Source organism: Numenius arquata, chromosome 1 (genome assembly GCF_964106895.1).
Source record: "Numenius arquata chromosome 1, bNumArq3.hap1.1, whole genome shotgun sequence".
In the NCBI taxonomy this organism is placed as follows: Eukaryota; Metazoa; Chordata; class Aves; order Charadriiformes; family Scolopacidae; genus Numenius; species Numenius arquata.
In genome coordinates, this window is record NC_133576.1 from 71,428,989 (window position 1) to 71,450,420 (window position 21,432).

General features: G+C 40.3%; 1 protein-coding gene across 1 annotated transcript in view; it reads left to right on the forward strand.

Annotated features, from left to right (window-relative positions):
• Nucleotides 1–2,656: 2,656 nt before the first annotated feature.
• SLC9A4 (solute carrier family 9 member A4) overlaps nucleotides 2,657–21,432 on the forward strand; it is a 34,934-nt gene continuing 16,158 nt past the window's right edge. The window contains exons 1-6 of the mRNA XM_074162566.1: nucleotides 2,657–2,918; nucleotides 6,249–6,712; nucleotides 12,184–12,443; nucleotides 15,262–15,479; nucleotides 19,469–19,671; nucleotides 20,825–20,911. Of these exons, the coding sequence (XP_074018667.1) occupies nucleotides 2,657–2,918; nucleotides 6,249–6,712; nucleotides 12,184–12,443; nucleotides 15,262–15,479; nucleotides 19,469–19,671; nucleotides 20,825–20,911 (1,494 nt within the window). The remainder of the gene's footprint in view (nucleotides 2,919–6,248; nucleotides 6,713–12,183; nucleotides 12,444–15,261; nucleotides 15,480–19,468; nucleotides 19,672–20,824; nucleotides 20,912–21,432) is intronic.

A 21,432-nucleotide genomic window follows, 5' to 3' on the forward strand; every position in this document is an offset into this window, starting at 1 on the left:
GAATGTTTTGTTCTTTGCACTGTGTTTCTTCTGGAATATTTTTATACTTGTTTTCTAGAAAAAGATTAAAAAAGGGAACTTCAGAGGAAGCTTGCAGTTTAATTCTCCTGTGCAGTCCAGTGGGACAAATCCAAACTCTTTAAACTAGTTACCTCTTCCTCTGGGAGCACCAAGGAAGTACCATGGGAGACTGCTACAACTGGGTATGCCAAAGGGACTGGGAAAAGGAGGAACACTGTGTCAGGGCTGATCCCAAGCATCTCCATCCTTCCTGCAATGGGAGAAAGCATTCTTACCAGTTGGAGAAATCTGCACGTTCCTGATCCTGTCTGGTCACTCATGGGTCTCACTGAATCTGTTGGTATTATAGGGTGTGTTGCAGTTGTAAATCAAAGTCGTGGTTGTCACAGCTATTAGAGTTTCAGGGACTCTGAAGTCTTTCTCATGAAGTCCTCTGGCTGCTAACTCTCCAGTGTTCGTATCACCTACTCTCAAGACATCTTGCACTCTGTGCGTGTATGGCTGTAGCTAAGTGAAATGCAACGGTTAGTGTTAAGAAAAACTGAGTAGGAGAGCCACTGATCTGGTGTTCTGTTGACTTCATTGGGCCTTCAAGTTAACAAATGCTTGTTTTATGATGATAATTGAATAGCTTATCTGCCAGATACCTTGTTGGAAAGGGACTTCAAGAAATACTGTTGTTAAGAGGACCAGTATACTGAAAAAAGAACAACTCTTGCAAGCAGCATGAGTGTTATCTACCTAATTTTGTATTGGGTTCAAAGCCTTCAGTGGGAGGTCTGGTGATGGTGCTGTGGGGCAGAAGCAGGAGATAGTGCCTCATGTAGAAATAGAACATCAAATGGCATCACTGGCTGTACCACAGAAAATTTTGACACTGCAGTTGCACCTACATTGGGGATTTAGTTCAGATCGTGATAAACTTTTGAAGAAAATGTCCCAGTTGTCACCACTTGTTGCCTTTTGCTTTGCACTACAGCATCACAGGTGCACACACTGGATCCCTTTCCACAGAAAGTCAAGTGGAAGATATTCTCTACCCATTAAGGGACATTCAGTCTGTGGGACCAGTTGGCCCGAAGGAATCCCTTCCCAAATACATGCATTGCGGATGTGGGGTCCTCAGCACTAGTTGTTTTGGGGTACATCTCTGTTCTCACTAGTCTGCACTGTTTTCCAACACAGTCAAATCAGTGGGCAGTTGGAATAATTTGTCAGTAAATTAAATTTACTCACTTCTAATGTATGTAATGCAGGCTTTAGCAGCTTCTAACCAACACTACTATGTTTGCACACTTTCTTATCCTAACACTAAATATGCTAGGGTTTTTTTGGAGGAGAGAAGAGGCTGATCTTTTAAAAAAAATAAATATTCCATAAGGATGAATACCATGTTGGAGGAGGATGAAAGGAAGGCCTCCTGAAAGGAGGCTGTAGAGAGGCGGGGGTCGGTCTCTTCTCCCAAGTTACAGATGATAGGACAAGAGGCAATGGCCTCAAGTTACGCCAGGGGAAGTTCAGGTTAGATATTAGGAAATATGTCTTTACTGAAAGGGTTGGCAGGCATTGGAATGGGCTGCCCAGGGAGGTGGTTGAGGCACCATCCCTGGAGGTATTCAAGAGAGGAGTTGACATGGTGCTTGGGAATATGGATTAGTGTTGGGTGGTGTGGTGGTGTGTGTGGTTTGTTTGTGGGTGTTGTGTGTTTTTTGGGTTTTTTTGTTTTTTTTTTTTTTGTTTGTTTGTTTTTTTTTTTTTTTTTTTTTTTTTCATCAGTTGGACTAGATGATCTTAAAAGGTCCCTTCCAACCTAGGTGATTCTGTGATTCTGTGAGGATAATGTGGTTCTCCAGTAAATGCCTTGCTGGCATGAGTAAAACGAATATCAAATATAAGACAACTCACAATCCAGTTTCAGGCACGTGATGTGACTCAGACCTTCCTCTTTCTATTGTTACAATGTGCTGGGTTACATACATACATTTCTGAACAAGAACATTATTTGCGTGGTCCTCCACCAGATGTCCCTACTGTAGGCCCTAGAGAGTCCGTTTATTTACACACCAAGTAGTTTTGTTACCAGGTGAGACAGGACCAGTGAGCAGTGCCAAGTGTGGTACCCGAGGTGCCAGTTGCTCTGGGGAGGCAGACGGGGATTGAGGGCAGGAGAGAAAGATATGGAGCAGGCTCTCCTGCTTGTCCAGGGTGCCACCATCTCTTCCACCTGATGCTATTTACTCTTGCTGCACTTCCTGTCTGAATGCTGTGCATTACAGCTTTTTTTTCTTTTTTTGCTTTTTCAGACAGGGGGAAAAAAGATCGGAATGGCTGGATAAGTAACATAGTTGGAAAGGGCTTTTTCTTCTTCAACAGGGTGATACTGTGGCCAAGGTTTATCTGGGTCAGAGGAACCTGCAGAACCGGTATCTTCATACAAACTCCAGGTCCGCCTGTAACACAAGGAACAGAACAGGCACATTAGGGCTTTTAAAATGACCTGTAATAGGCAAATGAAGCAGCCCTGAGAAGAAGCGGCCGTGGCTATGAACAACGTGAATTAACAGGAGTGAGTGTTGCATACCTTTGTGCACCCACTATATGCTTTATCTGTAATAAAATAGTCACAGCCCCAGACATGGGCTCTGCCGCTCTGGCACATGTAAAGCTTTTGAACTGGTTGCCGTTGCTGTTGAGTCTGGTATCCTGTTCTGCTGCTGCTGATGTGGATAAGCCCAAGCTGAGCAACAGCTTCTTGCCTCACAATGAACCTGATCATGGGGATGCTGTTGGCTCTTCAGAAGATATGAGGCTACATGTTTTCACAGTGGACTATGACTATGTGCAAATTCCCTACGAAGTTACTCTTTGGATCCTCCTTGCCTCTCTTGCAAAAATAGGTAAGTAGGAAATGGGATCTTGGGTCCTCCTATCTCTGCAAGAAGTTAAAAACGCACTATGTAATCAAGTATCTTCCATGCATTTTTGTATGGATTATTTTTACAGCTTCTGTCATCAAAAGAACAGGTGTGTTCATTACCATGACAATGACAAAATTCCACCTCTGAATGTTTCCAGTTTACTTAAGTAAATGTATGACCTCTAACCCTCATGCCTCTATTGTTGTCTATGCTAGTGAGTAGCAATGGAGCTCCCCTACGCAGTGCTGTCCATCCCTTTTTCCAGTCTTTAAATATCACAAGATAGCAGAAATTACAACTTGCTACAGATGTAGAAATCAGTAATTCCAGATTGAAACTTCAAGCATATCGAATTCGGGGGAGAAAAGTGGGAAGAATTCTTCTGTTGTGCAAATAACAGGAAATATTTCCCTATGAGTCTTTATTTTCCATGTTTGCTGTTCAAAGTTGGTCAGAGACTAATACAAGAAGAGAGGGACTGAGGGTCTAAGAGGCTGTAGGTCACCAGAGATACAGGGTAAGTGCCTTTTGAATACATACCAATACATCTATCTTCTGTTAGAGCTCCATGTAGGTATTTGAATGAAGAAAGATGACTCAATTGGGAGAAATAGGGACTGCAATTAACACAGCAAAATGGCTCACCATGTGTCGTACACATTTGCATGGCTAGGCTCAAATTATTTTGACCATTCAGAATTAATGCAGCAATATCAAATAAATGAAGAAGATGGTAATAATGAAGAGCTGCACACATGTGAACTGCACCCTGTTCTTTTGATCTTTCCATGGGATTTTTAAACGTTACTATAGAACAGATTGGTAGGTGAAACTGATGATTTTCTGGTGGTGGCCTGAAGATAAACATTTTTCATGTCATAGTCACACAACTGACAAAAATTGTTATCACTGACCATGATTTGCCAGTTTTGTAATAGCTGATGATCTCAATCCGATTTCTATAAACGAATGTCTTCACTACTAAAATAATAAAAATTTTCACAAATCAAATTTGTTGTTATGGCATCAGCAGAGTGTGTTAGCAGTGAGCGTATTGATCAATTTCTTTATTCATCATCCATAAAAGCACAGGACTTTCCACATGACACATCTACTCAATATTCGTGTTTTGAGCAAGAAAGAGATACTTTAGAAGAACTGTGTGATGCCTCCCAAGCAGACCTGTTCCTTAGCTGGGAGTTTTCAAATAGTATTATTCTTGATGAAAAGTGTGGAGCTGCTGACTTCAAATCTACTTGGAAGAAGGAGTTTGTCTGAATAATCTAGTTACCCAGGGAAGATTTCCAAACTGTTACAAATTTTCAGTGTTTTATTCAGGTATTACCTTCTTTCTGGATTTCAGGGTTCCAGGGTGGGAAATATTTCTGAGATCTCAAAAGGCAAAACAATCCCATTATTCTGTAAAACTGACAGAAGACCTGAACATGACTTTTTAAATTAAAAAAATAACATGAATAGAGTTATGATCTTAACATACTTTTTGGTAAAAACAAATAGTCTTCTAAATAAATTATTTAAAATTTCATAAAAATTTTATGAAATTTCTCCTATGAAGACAGGCTGAGAGAGTTGGGGTTGTTCAACCTGGAGAAGAGAAGGCTCTGGGGAGACCTTATAGTGGCCTTCTAGTACTTAAAGGGTACCTACAGGAAAGATGGGGTGGGAGTGTCAGAGTGTAGCGATAGGATGAGGGGTAAGAGTTTTAAGATGAAAGAGGGGAGATTTAGGTTAGATATTAGAAAGAAATTCTTTATTGTGAGTGTGGTGAGGCACTGGAACAGGTTGCCCAAAGAAGTTGTGGATGCCCCATCCCTGGAAATGTTCAAGATCAGGCTGGATGGAGCTTTATATGTTTCTTAGTCTGCCTCATTCTCATTCTTGTAAATTTTGAAAAATTCCTTACACTTCTAATGGAGACACCTCTCATTCGCAACATGATTACACAGTTCCTGGTATAGCAACCAGATGAGCCATTGCTAGACATTATCTTAGTAATGGTATCAGTATTCGTGTCAAATGGGAAGAATTACATGAACACAGCTGCAGTAGTAGTACATGAAGGTGGACAGGAGGAGGTTCACACCCACAACATTTATACAGTATTTGTAACCATTTGTCTGTAAAACAGCTTGGTTACATCTATGCTTGTAAACTAACAAGCACCCTGCCAGGAAACGGTGTGTGACTGTTCATACCACATCAGTATTGGCATGCTCCTTTTCAGCTCTAGCCCATGTTGACAAGCCTGGGCACACGTGGGCCAGGATCTGTTCCCACAGGCAGTTTGGATGTGACCACTTCTTGCTGGGTGCAGGGAAGAGAATTTGGCTGTATGGGTGCAAGCTGAACATTTCCGCTAGGAAAAGTCTTTGGCCTGCTTAATTTGCTGGTGTAGACTCAGCCTTTTCTCTAGTGAGGAAAAAAAATCCCTTAGGATACATTATTTTCTCAGATATATGATGGCTGCTGGTAGTTCTTTCAGCTCCACTGAAATCACTGGTTTTGTTTCTGTAAACTAACTCATAAGGTTATTTACAAAATGTTGTGTAATTTATGTAGGAACAGCAGTTTTCCCAGGAAAGCAAGGTTTATCAGCTTGTACAAAGCCTTATGTTACTGCGGCTTCATTCCTTATGCTTTGGATATTTTCTTGTTCATGAGTACTCCCTCCCTCTGTCTGTAGATCACCTGAAGTCCATGCAATCCTTCAGGGGAGGGTTGGAAGTGGAGGGGGCTGAGCAGACCATGGCATCTCAGCTGCTCCCTGCTCCCCTGGGCTTCTCCAGGTTTCTGGTCAACCCAAATACAGCAGGAGATCTGCAGCCAGGGACCCTCCTCAGCACTGGGGGAGGGGAAATGCCTTCAAACCCGCAGCCAGGGATAGGGGCTTCTTTGAGATGGAGGAACAAGACTGTGTCCCAGAGGTTTGGCAGTAGTGGATGGGCAGCAAGGACTCCTGAAGAGTGTTTTCTTTCCAAATTGTGGAGAACCTTTTGAAAGACATTTCTGTATTCCTAGAAGTGGAGCTTAGGCTCAGGCACACTTGCTCAGAAATCAAGAGCCAGTGAGCAGAAAGTGAAGAGATTCATGGCCAAATTCTTCCCCTGCTTTAGTGATGCAAGTCTGGAAATGTTTAATTTTGAAGGCAACAGTATTACCTGTTTTTACTTTCATGATCCTAAGAGCAAAACCTGGCTGTGTGAAGATAAAGTATTCAAAGGCAGGCAAAACATCTATCTGACACCAGGTTAATTTCAACTTGAATAATACCCTAATGTTTTATTCAAGGTTTCCATCTCTATCACCGACTACCAAGACTCATGCCTGAAAGCTGCATCCTGATTGCCATTGGAGCACTGGTAGGAGTGATCATCTTTGCTTCTGATCACAAATCTCCACCAGTGATGAACACAAGTATTTACTTCTTGTATCTCCTTCCACCCATTGTCCTGGAGGAGGGTTATTTCATGCCAACTCGCCCATTTTTTGAAAACTTTGGGTCCATCCTGTGGTGGTCTGTGCTGGGATCTCTGCTAAACTCATTTGGGATTGGCCTGTCCCTCTACGGAGTCTGCCAGATTGAAGCCTTCGGCCTGACCGACCTGAACCTGCTGCAGAACCTGCTCTTTGGCAGCATGATTTCAGCTGTGGATCCTGTGGCAGCTCTGGTAGTTTTTGAAGAAGCCTCTGTTAATGAGCAGCTTTACATGATGATCTTTGGAGAGTCATTGCTAAATGATGGCATAACTGTGGTGAGTTTCTTTCCATTCCTTGTCTTCCTTTCTTTGGGGTCTTGTGGCTTGTAAGGTTATTGGGCACAGAACAAGAGCAGCTCTACGGACATCCTAGATGCATTATTTGTTTTATGGATGCTCCACTCATTACACACAAGTAATTTTAATCTATGGAAAGATTTCATCTTATATTAACTCTTTCAAAAACATATTGGTTTAGAGCTACTGGAAGAGGGAAGCACGCACACACATTAGACGTCACATCTTGCTCTTGCATTCACTGAAGGGATAAGCTACAGCCGATTTTGCTGGTAGGAACATTCTTGACACTGTGCAAGCAAATAAATAGAAAATTGTATTGCTTAAAGACAGGAGACCCTGCCTTGTCACATGCCTTAGAAAGCCCTCTGCAAAAAAAAAAAGAAAAAAAAAGCCAGATGTGGACAACCTCTGAAGGCCGTACTCCTTCCTCCAGCCCCTTCTAGGAAGTTCCCAAGAGACCTTAGACAGGAATTCCAAAAGGTACTAATAAATTTACATAGCTCTGTTTCTCTCGGTAAAAAAATTGTCATCTGACAAATGTTCACCTTTCTTAGCTGTCTTATCTCAAGTATCCAGAAACAATGCTTCTGAAACAAGAGAGATTTTGGGGTTTTTGTTGCTGTTGGTTTGTTGGGGTTTTTTGGGTTATTTTTTGTTTTGTTTTGTTTTGTTTTTTAAATAACAAAAGAGTGTTTTTACAGAGCTCCTTTTGCTAATACTTTTCTCCTCTTCTCATTAGTTCTACTAAAACTTGGAGCAACCTGAAATTCTAGTGGTAAACCACAATTGACAAAACCACTTAGAACACATGGAATTTCTTCAAGGAAGAAATTTCAAGCAGGAAATTCATTGCTCAGAAACCAACAGGACTGCTCACGTGCTGCAAGTTAACTGCAAGTTAAGGAGTTTCGCTAGATAAGATCTTTACAGAATTTGAATCACAGGAATCTAAAACACATAAAAACTGCTCAGATACTGTTGCACATGAGGTACAGCACAACTCGGACCTGTAAAATCTGTACAGAGTTCATTGCTGAAAGACTTCATGGGAGGAGTGCAGTTTATGAGTAATGCAAAAAGGAAAAAGAATGAAGTAATTTCTTGCAGCCACAGCCTATTGATTATCAATCCTTCCTCTTGGTGAATCAGAGATGTAGGGCTGATGTAGAACTAAGGGGCAAATGTTACTTCACTTTACATGCAAACTGATAACATGTTATAGTTGTAACAAAAAAATCCCCAATGCATCTATCACTTCCACTTGTCTTTTTAGTTCCTTAAAGTGCAGACCTCAAAAGGTAATACCTCTTTATCACTCTGGAAGACCTTGTTTCATCCTTTTTTTGACTGGCTCTCTACCTTGCCTTCCCTTTGCTCCCAGCTGTTATTTATGATGGGGGTCCAACTCTTGATGGTATTTACATGAGCTTTCAGTCAGGATCCTGCTACAGCATAAATGCGTAGGGACAGAAAGCCTTTAAAAACAGTGGTATTTAGGCATTCCTCAGCAGCACTAGGTGTGTTATCAAAAGAGATGAAAGGGCTGTACGTGGGTAGTGTTAGCTACACCACTGAGTTCCCTTTGCCCCATGTGCCCTCTTTGGGGCTGTTCTCACAGCAGCTATGCTGCTATCAACTTGTCAGCTCCTGCTGATGTATCTCTGCATCACTCACCTCTCAACCATTTTCTGGGCATTCAAGTTTTCAAAATCTCTGCTTGGCTTCATGTTTGAGAAGACTGAAGTGTTTGTCACCTGGATGGAGCACAATAGGTGGCTTTCTCCTTTCTGGTACCCCACTTGCTTTTTTAAAGGCTTTAAAATGGTTTATCTCAGGTGTCTTATCTTACCATTTCCTCCCTGTTTCTCTCTTAACAGTTTCATTTGAGTTAACTCTATGTGTTTAAAAAGATAATATCACCAAGATATATTAAACATACATATTTTTCTATTGTTTAAATGCAAATATTTCCTGGTTCTCTCCAGTCTGCTTACCAGCTTGAACATTTTTTTCTCCAGCAGGAAAAAATGGTATGAATTTTGCTGAACTTGTGTATTACATTTGAGGCAACAATAGCTCCCTCTCCTATATTTAGTTCAATTTCCTGGTATTAAAAATTTGCAAAATATCAGACCGTGGAATTAGAATGATGATTTAGGAGTTATGGCTTTGACTGGTATAAAAGTCGATAATTTACTCCTTCTATCCATTTGTGCTTTTTCCTATTCTCTTCAGTTAGGCCATGAACAAGAAGACTTCAGGTCCAGTTAATTGCTTCTTTTCCCTGTTGCTTCTGAGCAGACTGTTAGCATCAGAATAGTGCAGACAGCAACAGGACTGATCCTAGCATGTATCACACATTAGTGGAGTTTCAAAGACCTATTCAAAGCAGTGATATTGGTAAATCCAGTGCAGATTTCATTCAAACCTGAACACAGGTGGAGGACTCTGATTTTGCTGCAAAGCGTTTCAGGCATCAGAAGCTCTGCTCCTGCATTTACACAGACCATTTCTGTCTCAACAGGAGCTGAGCTCCTGTGTGCATCAGGAAACAGAATATTTCCCCTGGCTACTTCATCTCTGAGGCTTGGTTTTAGAAACACTGAGGACACCTATACATCATGCTGTACTCAAAATGAAGGGGCAGTGACTATTTTCTCCAATGGTTCCCTCTCTTCTTTGTATGCAGTAGCAGAGCAGTTAAAGAAATCTACTGCATGAGGATACCCAAGTAAAATTAATTTCTTTATTTGAGGGGATTTGAATTTACCTCTCTGATGTTGCCGAGCAAGGCTTTGACCAGTGGGATATATAGGTGCTTGGAAGGAGAATGGAGATATTCGCTGTTTCTGCTGTTGAAGTTGTTTGAGTTGTTTAGAGTACAATTAAACACATGTGGTCAGAAAGAGTTATCAGGGTGGAAAAAAAGAGTTATGAAGGCTGCCTCTGTTGGTGGTTAAGATAGTCACCTGAAAATCTTTTTTCCAATGCTTCTGATGTGGATGGCATGTGCAATGTTTGTAAGAGCAGGGACCAGTCCCTGGGGAGGTCCGCTGTGGGCAACAAAGCCACCTCTCTCTTTCTTTTCCTAGCTCTAACAGTCATCCAGTGGTACACCACTACATGGTAACATCCCCTTCAAAAAACCCAAAGCATGACGTTCTCAGGATTGTTAAATGAGGTCAACTATCAGTCCATTCCTTCTTTTTGAGTGAACAAAGGCATCCTAAATTGATTAAGGCTTTCCTACCACATAAAGAATTATAGTACTCCATTTACTGGCATAAACACTGCAATCTATTTTAGCCAAGCAGCATTCAGATGGAGCCTGACTTGTATGATTCGGTTCATGATGTTGCATGGAACAGTTTACTCCCACAAAGCATGTTACAAAAAAGTAGAAATTATGTCATATTTCCATAATTTGCATTTTAATGTGAATTCAGTTATATCATATAAACACTTTAGGAACTAGAGGGATAATCTGCTATATGCATAAGTCAGCATAGATTCATGCCTTTTTATCATTCATAAAGAATCACAAGTCTTAGGAAAAGGTTGAAGTCTGCAAGAAATGGGGAACAGAGAAAACAGGCTTTGTAATTAAAAGCTATATGGTACGTACAGTAAGGTTTAGTTACAGTGGAGACATGAGCCCTCTTTTCCTTATTGGCCACTGAAGAGCTTAATTTTACGCTTTTTTTTTTTTTAATTTTACAATTTAATTAATTTCAATTTTTGATAAGGAAAAAGCAGTTCAGGGTATTTTCTCACATGAAACATTTTGTTGTGCTTTGTTTGTCCCCCGGAAATATTGGCAATGAGCCTCCTGGAGAACAGTCTATGTGACAGCTCAAGGTCATATGTTCCCAGTAGCAATTTAAAATTAGATAGTAGCTGGGGAATAATTATTATCCTAATAAGCTTGACTCTTCTACCTGCAAATATCTGCTTTAATCTTCTTAATAGCCTTCTGAAATTAACTATATGAAGAAGAAAGACCAGATAAAAACAGATAAGGCAAAAGATTTTGGTCTATTTTGTATTTTTGAACTAATGCTTTGGTGCAACAGCTTTGGAGAGTTAGTGTCTTTAGATGTTCCCCAAATTCTCATGAAAACTGAAAGATGATTTTCATGTGTTACACAATCCCTGTAAACAGATCTGACAGGACTTAATGTTAACCAACTGTCAGCAATCTCTAAGACCTTTTTATTACTACACCACTCATTACTGTAGAAACTTTCCTTTAGTTTCTGAAAGATGGATGGAAGTAGAATATATTGAAGATTTTTCATTACAAATTTCTGCAGAAAATAAATAATTGATAAGTATGATAAACTTATTTGCTCTAAACTAAATGAAATTATTTTTACAGATCAAATTATATAATGTAGCAAATTCAGTCTTTCTTCTAATCTGACATTGTTCTCTTTTTATTTTTGTCATTTCAAGCTTTCCAGTCAAAATATATGTGTGAAGGGTCTTTACGCCATCTAGAGTACCACAGCTTGTTGTTCCCACTTTGACATTGACACAGAATTCCTGGGAAGGAGGTTAAATGACATCAAATCCAAAATACGTGAGGACAGAGAGGTTGAATTTATCTAGCTAGCGACAATATGAAACTAAGGCTATCATTTTCCTTTTCCCTTCCCTTCCCTTCCCTTCCCTTCCCTTCCCTTCCCTTCCCTTCCCTTCCCTTCCCTTCCCTTCCCTTCCCTTCCCTTCCCTTCCCTTCCCTTCCCTTCCCTTCCCTTCCCTTCCCTTCCCTTCCCTTCCCTTCCCTTCCCTTCCCTTCCCTTCCCTTCCCTTCCCTTCCCTTCCCTTCCCTTCCCTTCCCTTCCCTTCCCTTCCCTCTCCTGCTTCCTTTCCCATTCCCAGTGATTTCTAATGATTTTTGTGCACAAGTGTTATTAAAAAACATTTAACATTCCAGAGTCCACCTAATGAAGTGTGTCCAGTCTACTGATCATACAAACAACCTAAATAGGATTTAAATCAAAAAGTGTGATTCTTTGTCACTGCCCTGCCCCATCCTGAGTCAAAAAGAGAATGTGGAGGGGAGAGCCTGGGGTTGGTAAGATACCCAGCTGGGTTTTCAACATCTGGTACAAACACCAATAATTAAATTTACCTTTAGAAAACAAAAAGCATGAGTATTTTTCAGTTACTTCAATTGCATTTGATCTTCCAGAGTTTTAATCTTACTACATAACCATCTACCCTTCTTTTTTTTTTTTTCTTTTTGCTGTTTTTCAGGACGCTTAACAGACCCTTAATTCCAGGATTTATTAAGAATCAGCTGAGATTTTAACTGTTACTTTGCTGAGCTGTCTAAAGAAATTTTAGGCATATACACACACACACATGTACCCCTCCAAAATAAGTAAGTCTGCCAGGTTCAGAAAGATGCCTGACTCCTGTCTCCTTATTTTCTCACGTAGGTTTTATATAACATCTTCATCGCCTTTACCCAGATGCACAGGTATGAAGAGATCGAATCCGTCGATGTCTTTGCTGGCTTCGCTCGCTTCTTTGTGGTGGGGCTGGGTGGCGTGTTGTTTGGCATCGTCTTTGGATTTGTTTCAGCGTTCATGACTCGATTCACCCACAACGTTTCTGCTATCGAACCCCTGCTGGTCTTCATGTTCAGCTACCTGTCATACTTGTCCGCTGAAACCCTTTACATCTCAGGCATTTTGGCGTGAGTATCCCTTACGACTGTTTGGATGCCCTCTTGAGGGTTTTGAGAAGGTGGTTTGCTTGAGCTTGGTACAAGACAGGCATTTTCAGTCTCTGGCCTAGAGATCTGCAGTGGACGGCTTCTAAGTGATCTGTAAAATGCAATGGTTACTAGGAAAAACAAACTCACAGTCAGCATCTACATAGATATAGTACTGAGGAGTGCATATCTGCTCTGAAATTCTTTTAGATTTTTGCCTGTTGGAAAAAATACTGCATGCTGTGGGTAAAATGACTAGTGCTGCCACCATCTGGCTGCTACCTCTGATAAGATCACCAGAATGAAAGAATGATTTGATAATAGCGTATCTGATTTTATTTCTAACCAGCATCACCATCAGATTACAAGAGAGATGAAAAGTAATGAGTATGGAAAACATAATTAAGACTGTTCGAGTATATAGCTTTTGTATACAGCTGCGAACATCAGCTCTAACACAATTTATTGGAATTACATTACATTTGAACAGTATCACTGAAACTCAAACTAGGCAAAACCAGACAACCGAGAACATCAAGCACATATGCATACATATACTCATGTATATGGATATTGAAGATCATATTTTGATGTGATCAGGGTAGCTTGATACTGCTGTAGTGCTGGGGACTACTTCCTTAAAGTGCTGTGATGGCACGGGTGCCCACTGCAGAGAGAAAGCTGCCAGGTCTATCAACTGCAGTAAATGTGGAGAGGAGTGTTATGGGAAGGAAAGAGCATGGTGGCAGGGAAGGAGTCAGAAAAGAAAGGAAGGAATAGAGGTGAAAGTGAGAGAGTGCATTTACTCACCTTCACTTGTCAAACCCTGGTTTCATAGAATCACAGAACAGTTTGGGTTGGAAAAGACCTTTAAAGGTCATCTAGTCCAACCACCCTGCAATGAGAAGAGAAACCTTCCACTAGATCAGATTGCTCAAAGCCACATCCAGCCTGGTCTTGAACACTTCCAGGGATGGGGTATGTACCACCTCTCTGGACAACCTGTTCCAGTGTTTCATCACCCTCATTGTAAAAAATTTCTTCCTTATCTAAAACTACCCTCCTTTAGTTAAAAACCACCACCCCTTGTCCTATCGTTACAGGGCCTACTAAAAAGTCTGTTCCCAGCTTTTTATAAGCCCCCTTTAAGTACTGAAAGACCACAATAAGGTCTCCCTGGATTCTTCTCTTCTCCAGGCTGAACAACCCCAGTTTGTTCAGCTTCAGAGCAGAACTGGCTTTGTAAAAACAACCTTTGCAGGATGGCAGGAAGCAATATAACTAAATAAGTAGTTAGAGAGGAGATACGTTTTTCTGAGCAATTAGACAAAGCAGATGAGTCTTTGTACTATGTTTTGCATAGTACAATTTGCTCCAATTGAGGTGACTGGTGACTTTAGCTGAACAGGTTTAGACCTACTATGTAGTGAGCACTAATACGCTATGGACCCATTCCTAACTGCACTGCCCAAAATACTGCTTTCCTGCCTATTCATTACACTAGACTATATAGCTCTTTATTTCTTTTGCTCCTTATTTTCATTAGACTGGTGAAATTATTAGTAATAAAAGAATGTTAATATAATTGGGATTTATTATTCTTACTGCTTCATTAAGGAAATTATTGCTTGTTTTAGGGATGGGAACTTTTTGTCACCCTTCTGAATTATTGAGGAATTCATTCGTTTTTCACTTGGATCATGAAAGTCTATTATGCATGTGTCTCTGAAAGTCAACAGTATTAAACATTAATGCCTAATGGCCTTGTCTTAAGAGTGTCCTTGGACCTGCTAAATGTCTTAGCTCCACCAGAATACCCTTGAGATTTCTTCAGTGGAAATTAAATGAGAAGAAACTAGATGAAGGGTTATTTAATGAACAGTCAGCGTTCTCTGAATTCACAGGTTTGGAAAAATATCATCACAAGAAGCCCCCGAAGACTAAAATAATATCAGTAGAAACTAGATAGATGGTGGAATATCACATAGCATATCACTCAATCTATCTATTACCTATGACTATGGAAAATGAAGTGGGGAAGAGTAAAACCCCTTCAGTAGTAGTGGACTACTGCTCCATGGGATTGCTACCAGTGTCTGTGCTGGGCGGCTGTGGATGCCTCTGAAGCAGGCAACGAAGAGGTGGAAAACATCCTTTTGCTTCCTTAGGTCCATTCCCCACACCCTGGGTAACTAAAAGACGTGAAGGACACCTCTGTTGGATAACTGAGTTTCCCCCTGCTCTACAGAAATGGGCTGCTGTGAGTGGAGAGTCACCAAAGCTTACCCTAGCCCTGCTGATCTGCCAGCCAGCTGGCAGGGAGCCACCAGGAGCTTTGGACCTGGCATAAGACTACCAACATGTTCTCCCACCATCACCTCAAAGGAGAAGGTCAATAAGAGGCGGGTTATATCCCTCGAACCGATCCATCCAGAGGCTGGTACAAAACTGACTTTCCCTTTGTTTGAGACTCAAATATTTGGTGTTTGGTGGCTGCGTCTTAGGCATTCAGGATAAAACAGGCTAGGCTTTGAACTGGAACATGATAAATTCATTTCCTCATCAGGAAGGCTGACTGGTTTGCTTCCTTTTTCCTGTATGCAAAATGTATTTGTAAAGCTGAATGGAGATGGTCTTCTATCTAATGAAATAGCTAACATTACTGAAGAATTAAAATGCTTCTTGGTATTAGGAAGGTCAGAGGCTGGTGACGGAGAGTGCAGGTAATGAAAGATGAGGTTGTTCTTAAAAGAAAAGAAAAACAAGTTGTGGCTGATATCTGATGTTTTGCCTGGTGCAGGATGACAGCATGCGCAGTGACAATGAAAAAATACGTGGAGGAGAATGTTTCCCAGAATTCCTATACCACAATAAAATATTTCATGAAGATGCTGAGCAGCGTCAGCGAGACCCTGATTTTTGTGTTCATGGGAGTGTCTACAGTGGGGAAAAACCACGAGTGGAACTGGGCCTTCATTTGCTTCACTCTGCTTTTCTGCCTCATTTGGCGGACACTGAGTAAGTCAGCTTTTGCAGGCAACCTTCTCTGCCCCTCTGAGAGAAACAGTTTGGTGCAGAGGTATGTTCAAAAACTTTGTACAGACTGGCGTAACTGGTTTAATAGCGAATTTAATAGGCTTAAGTTACTGACAAGTTAATTTCACAAATCTACACATGGACCAAAAGGGGCAAAAAAGCCCCCCAAAAATCTGAATGCCAGTTTCCAAGCGCAGACTTTATAATTAGGTGAGAATGGACTGTTTCAAGAAAAATTAAAATATTGCCATGATTATGCCTATATAGATGCTTATATCTTAGTTAAGATATAGCATGTCCTTGGGTAAGTGGGTTTCATAATGATTTCATCGCACACTGTAATTAACTTACTAATTAGATAATGTATATATAATGATATAGCACTTCTGGTGGGTGGTATAACAGTACAGGTCCTGGGCCAGGAGTGCCGGAGGCATTGAAAAAGAGGGAAAGTGAAAATTAACACTGGTAGATAACTGAACAGAGACTCTATTTCCTTCCTTATACCACATGTAGTTCAACCAAGCTATGCTACTGCTCCTCACAAGTCAACTCTGAAGTTTTAAACTGCTAGAAGAGTGCCTCTTTGAAATTACTCCCTTTCTACACACAGTATCTCTCTATTACTGCAAAAGTCTCCTTATGAACTGTTATTTGTCACTTAAACGTAGTTAAAAATATGAGTGAACAATCCTTTTGTAATGAAAGCTGTTTTGGAAGTAGTACACGTGAGAGGGCCAAAATACAAGTATGCAGGCAACCTTATTTCTGACATATTTTTAACTTGTCAGTGCCTGAATTTGCCATCTTAATAACATTGACGTTTGTTTGGTTTTTGGTTTGGTTTTGTTTTCGTTTTTTTTTTTAATATAATTTCAATAGGATTTTTCTTTTAAGAAAATGAGAAATAGAAATATTCTATCAGGTGGCCTTGGAGGACATATTCTGAGCACTGAAATTTAGGCACCTACTTTGGCTAACTAAGTTAGTAGGTTAGTCCCCCCAAGCATTTATAATCAAAGGAAACCCCTCTGGAGCATCCTGTGGGGTAGAAACATATATTGGCCACCTGCCACCACTTCCTCCAGCCTTCAGCCCTTGTCTATATTCCCTTTACATACAAAGCCCAGACTTGGGCTCTGGGCATTGGTCCTGCATCACCTGCTGTGGTACTGAGGAGGAACAAGACCTGTCAGGAAATTCATCAGGGCCAGGTGTGCCCTGAAGGGGAAGGCAAAAAGCAGTTGAGAGGAAAAGGCAAGCGATAGCTGCTGGAGACTGGATGATGAATCAACTGGACAATATGCTTTGTCTTCTCCACCACTCAAAAAGAAGGAAGGAATGGCTGAAGATGGGAAGATTGAGGACAGCCTTAACTGCAGTGTCCATGAGACTGTGGATGCTAAGATCCTGAGAGCAGTGAGCAAGCCGACAAACAGCAGAATTCCAACCCTGGACTCCAAGGAGCAGATTTTGGCCAGTTGAAGTGGTTGATAATGTGGGAAGGGAATTGGCTGGACTGGTGGGCTCAAAATATTGGTCTAGCTCGTGGCTAATGGCATCCCTCAGGGCTTAATACAGGGACCAATATTGTTTTAATGTCTTCACTAATGTCCTGGAGGACAGAATGGAGGGCCCGCTGAAAAAGTTTGTGACTGATATCAAACTGCAGGAAGCAGTCAATATTCTGGATGGCTTCCATTCCAAGGGACCTGAACAGGCTGGAAAAATGGGCTGACAGGAAGCTCGTGAAGTTCAAGAAAAGCATATGCAAGGATTTACATGTGGGTTGGAATAACTCCATGCACCATTATAGGCTTGGAGTCTAGTAAGCAACTCGGCAGAAAAGGATCTGGCCTGGTAGACGACAGGTTGAACACAAGCCAGAATTATGGCCTTGTGACAAAGGATGACTGTGTCCTGGGCTACATTAGCAAGCGTGTAGCCAGCAGGTCCAGCAAAGTGTTTCCTCCCTTCTCTTCAGCACTGGTGGAAGTGTGTGCTGCCTCCAAAGTGCTCTCTCCAGTTCTGGGCTCCCCAGGATAGAAAGGACATGGAGGTTCCGGATGAAATGCAATAGAAGCCACCAACCTGGTCAGAGGCTGGAGCACTGGACATACAAGGAGAGTCTGAGAGTGCTGAGTCTATGTGGCCTGGGCAGGATATGGCACAGGAGAGATCTTATTACTTTCTATAAGTACCTGATCAGAAGAGAGAGAGAGAAGATGGAGCCAGACACTTCTCAGAGGTGCACAGCAATAGGTCAAGAGGCAAACGACACAAGCTGGAACGTGGGAAATTCTGATTAGACAGTAGGAACCCATTTCTTAACATGAATGCGATCCAATATTGTAACAGTGGCCCAGCTCTGCATTCTTAAAAACATTCAAGACTTTACTGGATCTTTGAGCAACCTGATCTGATCAGCTCTGCTTTGAGTGGGGACTTGCACTAGATGACCTCCAAAGGTCCTTTCCAACCTACAGTACTCTGATTCTAACATTTGGGACCAGATAAGTATTGGTATCAAACATCTAAGATTAGGGTGCTATTTCTTAAATCTCTCATGTAGCTTCTCTCTTAGCCAAAAAGAATACTAGGGCAGGAAGAAGTTGTTGGCTTGAACCTCAAAGCCCATACACATTTCAAGACCTTTGACTTTTAAGCCTGTGAGCCCTGGAGGAAGGCATTTAACCAGAGGAAAAAGAAGAAAGGGGAAACCTGTGAAGGTTCAAGTATATGCATCTGAACAGCTCTTATTATATAGGGACGACACAAGTACTCAACAATAAAGGTGATATGATTCTTGCAGGTTGACAGCAAAAAGAAAGTAATGAAATATTTTCTTGCTGATCCTGGACCAAGCATGGCCTTTAAGTTTTTTCAGAGTCCATATTGGAGCATCCTTCCAATCGAGGCAGAAAAAGTGCTCTCCTGGTACGAAAGCTATTTTGCTACCACATGTCCATCCTTCTCTCAAACACCAAGGGGAGTGCTAGAGCTTTCCAGAGGAAGGCCGAAATATTTTCCACTAAATTTGTTTGCTAAAATGATTGCATCATTTTCTCTGCAGCTTGAATAAAGTAAAGAGAATTGGCCTGAGGGTGATACCTCACATACACAGTTTCAGTCTGAGTAGCTGATGTCTAACATAGTTAGTAGCCAAAAAAGGTCTTATATAAAGCAGTATGCAGGAACCTACATAACAGGATACTGATACTGGCCTTACCTATAATAATCCACAGAGTTTATCAGTGACAGCTGTGTAAAATAACACCAGTAATTATCAGCATTTTTCAGCTTTTACTTCAGTAATTTAACAGTTTCCTCATAAAACATAGCATACATGTTTCTTAGGAAGGTGAAGAAGATTAAAAGTGAATGAAGCAAATTGCTAAATGTACTCTATAAAGAAAAGCTGCAGTCCTTACACAGCCACAGGCTATCTGATTAATTTTAGATTTTATTAAAAGCAAAATGAAATTTGAGAAATAAACAGAGAATTAGAGACACAATAAGACCAAGGATTAAAAATTAAAATGCTATTACTCTTTGCCTTTCACTGAACCTGTCCACAGGACTTGTTGGTAAAGCACTGTTAAAACATTTTGGGCAGATACTGTGCAGAAAGCAGGAAACATTGCGAGGGAAGGCACAGGAGAAACTCTCATCCAGTGGTTTGTCTTGTCTCCAGAACGCTTCAGAATAAACATAGAAAGTAAATCTTTTCCCTTAATCTCACTGCTAAACTGCATAAGTGAATTTAAATCCTGAAGCAGTTAGGAAACATGATCTTTTCTAGGAGATTATTTCACACAAAACAGATTCAGCAGTTGGTCAAAGAGAAGCTGTAAGAACCCAAAATTGAAAAGAAAGCCCTATCAAAAGCTGCCTGAGCAAAGATTTTGTTTTACTTTAAATATTTTCCTTTTCTCTTTAATTAATAATAGTCATGGTTTTTCCCTTTCTAGGTGTATTTGCTCTCTTCTACATCAGTAACAAGTTCCGAACCTATCCCTTCACCTTGAAAGACCAACTCATTATTTCCTACAGTGGACTTCGAGGAGCCAGCAGTTTCTCTCTTGCATTCTTGCTTCCAGGGAAGCTCTTCCCAAGAAAAAAATTGTTCATTACTGCTACTCTTGTAGTTATATATTTCACTGTGTTCATCCAAGTAAGTGTACTTCTTAATGGATTGCTTTCATGTAACAGAAGTGACTGAAAGCTTCATAGCAAAGATTGCATTGAATTTGCTCTTAAACTAGGACAAGCTATCGTATTTTATGGCCAGATTTAGCACTGCACTGTGTAATTACCCTTTCAGGGCTTTTTAGGTATTATTAAATAACTCTTTTCTGAAAGTCTGTATTGAAAACCTGTGTCATCTAAAATATTGAGTGAAAAGGGCACTTTGTGTCCAAAATCTCTTATGTTCACTGTACATGTGCTTCCTAATGCTTCCACATTAAGAAGCATTTTAACTTTACACTTCAGCAAAGAATCATTCTCTAATAGTGGTGTATCTCAAACTAAACAGAAAACAAGATGTCTGTTCTATGAAGGATTTTGAGTTTTTAACTTTTATCTTCATTCATGTTGGAGACCAAATGAGAACATTTTGAAATCCTTTGTAAAAGAAGATTAAAGAAAAATAAAGTGAATTATTCAGATTTGTAAGAATAGGTGGCTACTTCAGATGTTTGGTTTATTCCACCTGGCTTACACTGCTGTAAATTCCTGGAAGAACTAGATCTTCTGGAGGGCTTGCATCCCATGTTCTGTATTTTCCCATACCATTATCTCAGATACTCTAGGGTGCCAATGGAGCACTATGTACTTGTGGTTAGGCACTCAGATTCCACCAGAATGCTTCAGAAAAAACATTGTGTTTCTATTGCCTTTTTAAAAATACTGCTCTGTAAAGAACAGGAAGGTTCTTGCTGTACAGAATTGGGAACAGATGAAAATGGTTTCTAAGTAAAAAAAATCCAAAATATTTAATTCTGAAAATGTTGAAGAGATTTCAAGATTGTAAGAACCTCACAAAGGTAAAGCTTTCTTTCAAGTGAGTGCTATCTTGAAGAAAGCCAGCCAGTTACTTTATGTAGTTAAAACATGTTGATAAATACAATCTTGTTTAAAAAAAACCTGGTGTGTAATTTTTTTTAAGTTTTTGAGTTTTAATCCTCTTCTGTTGCTCTCCCTACAGGTAAAAAATCATTCTTTTGTTTAAGACTCAGCTTTCCTAATTGATTAAAATTAAATCCTTTTTCCTTTTTTTTTTTTTTTAAGATAATTAACATTTGAACTCATTGTTCCAAATGCAGGGAATCACAATTGGACCATTGGTCAGATATCTAGATGTTAAAAAGACCAACAAAAAGGAGTCTATCAATGAAGAAATTCATGTGCGAGTAAGTTTTTTCTATCAGTAGCTGGTTTCCTAAAAAGAAGAAGAGAAAGGGTATGCCAAAAGAATTGGACAGAGGGAGGCACTGCCATTCAGTGGATTTGGACATTGAGTGCTTTTAACAACATTTGAGGAAACCCAGGCATAATGTTCTAAAACATGACAACTCATTTTATATTCACAGTGATGATCATATTATAATATCTTACTGCAAGTGTCATGGTGTAGCAGGTCCCTTACTTCTTGATACTTGTGACAATGGGAGGACAGAAACATAAAGGTAGCATTTACAAAAAGTACTGATCCTTTGCAGCTAGATTTGTCAGATGCCTTTGTTGCCATCCTTTGACTGGTTCTATACACACTGACACCTTAAAAGTCTTTAATCAAGTGTTATTGAACTGAAACGATTTGAACTATTGGTCTGAAAAATTTAGTTTCAAGTTACTCTGAGTAATGAGCTTTTCCCCTCTCAAACATTTGCTTCAGCTCTGAAATTTCCATGATCTAAGTAACAGAAAGCTA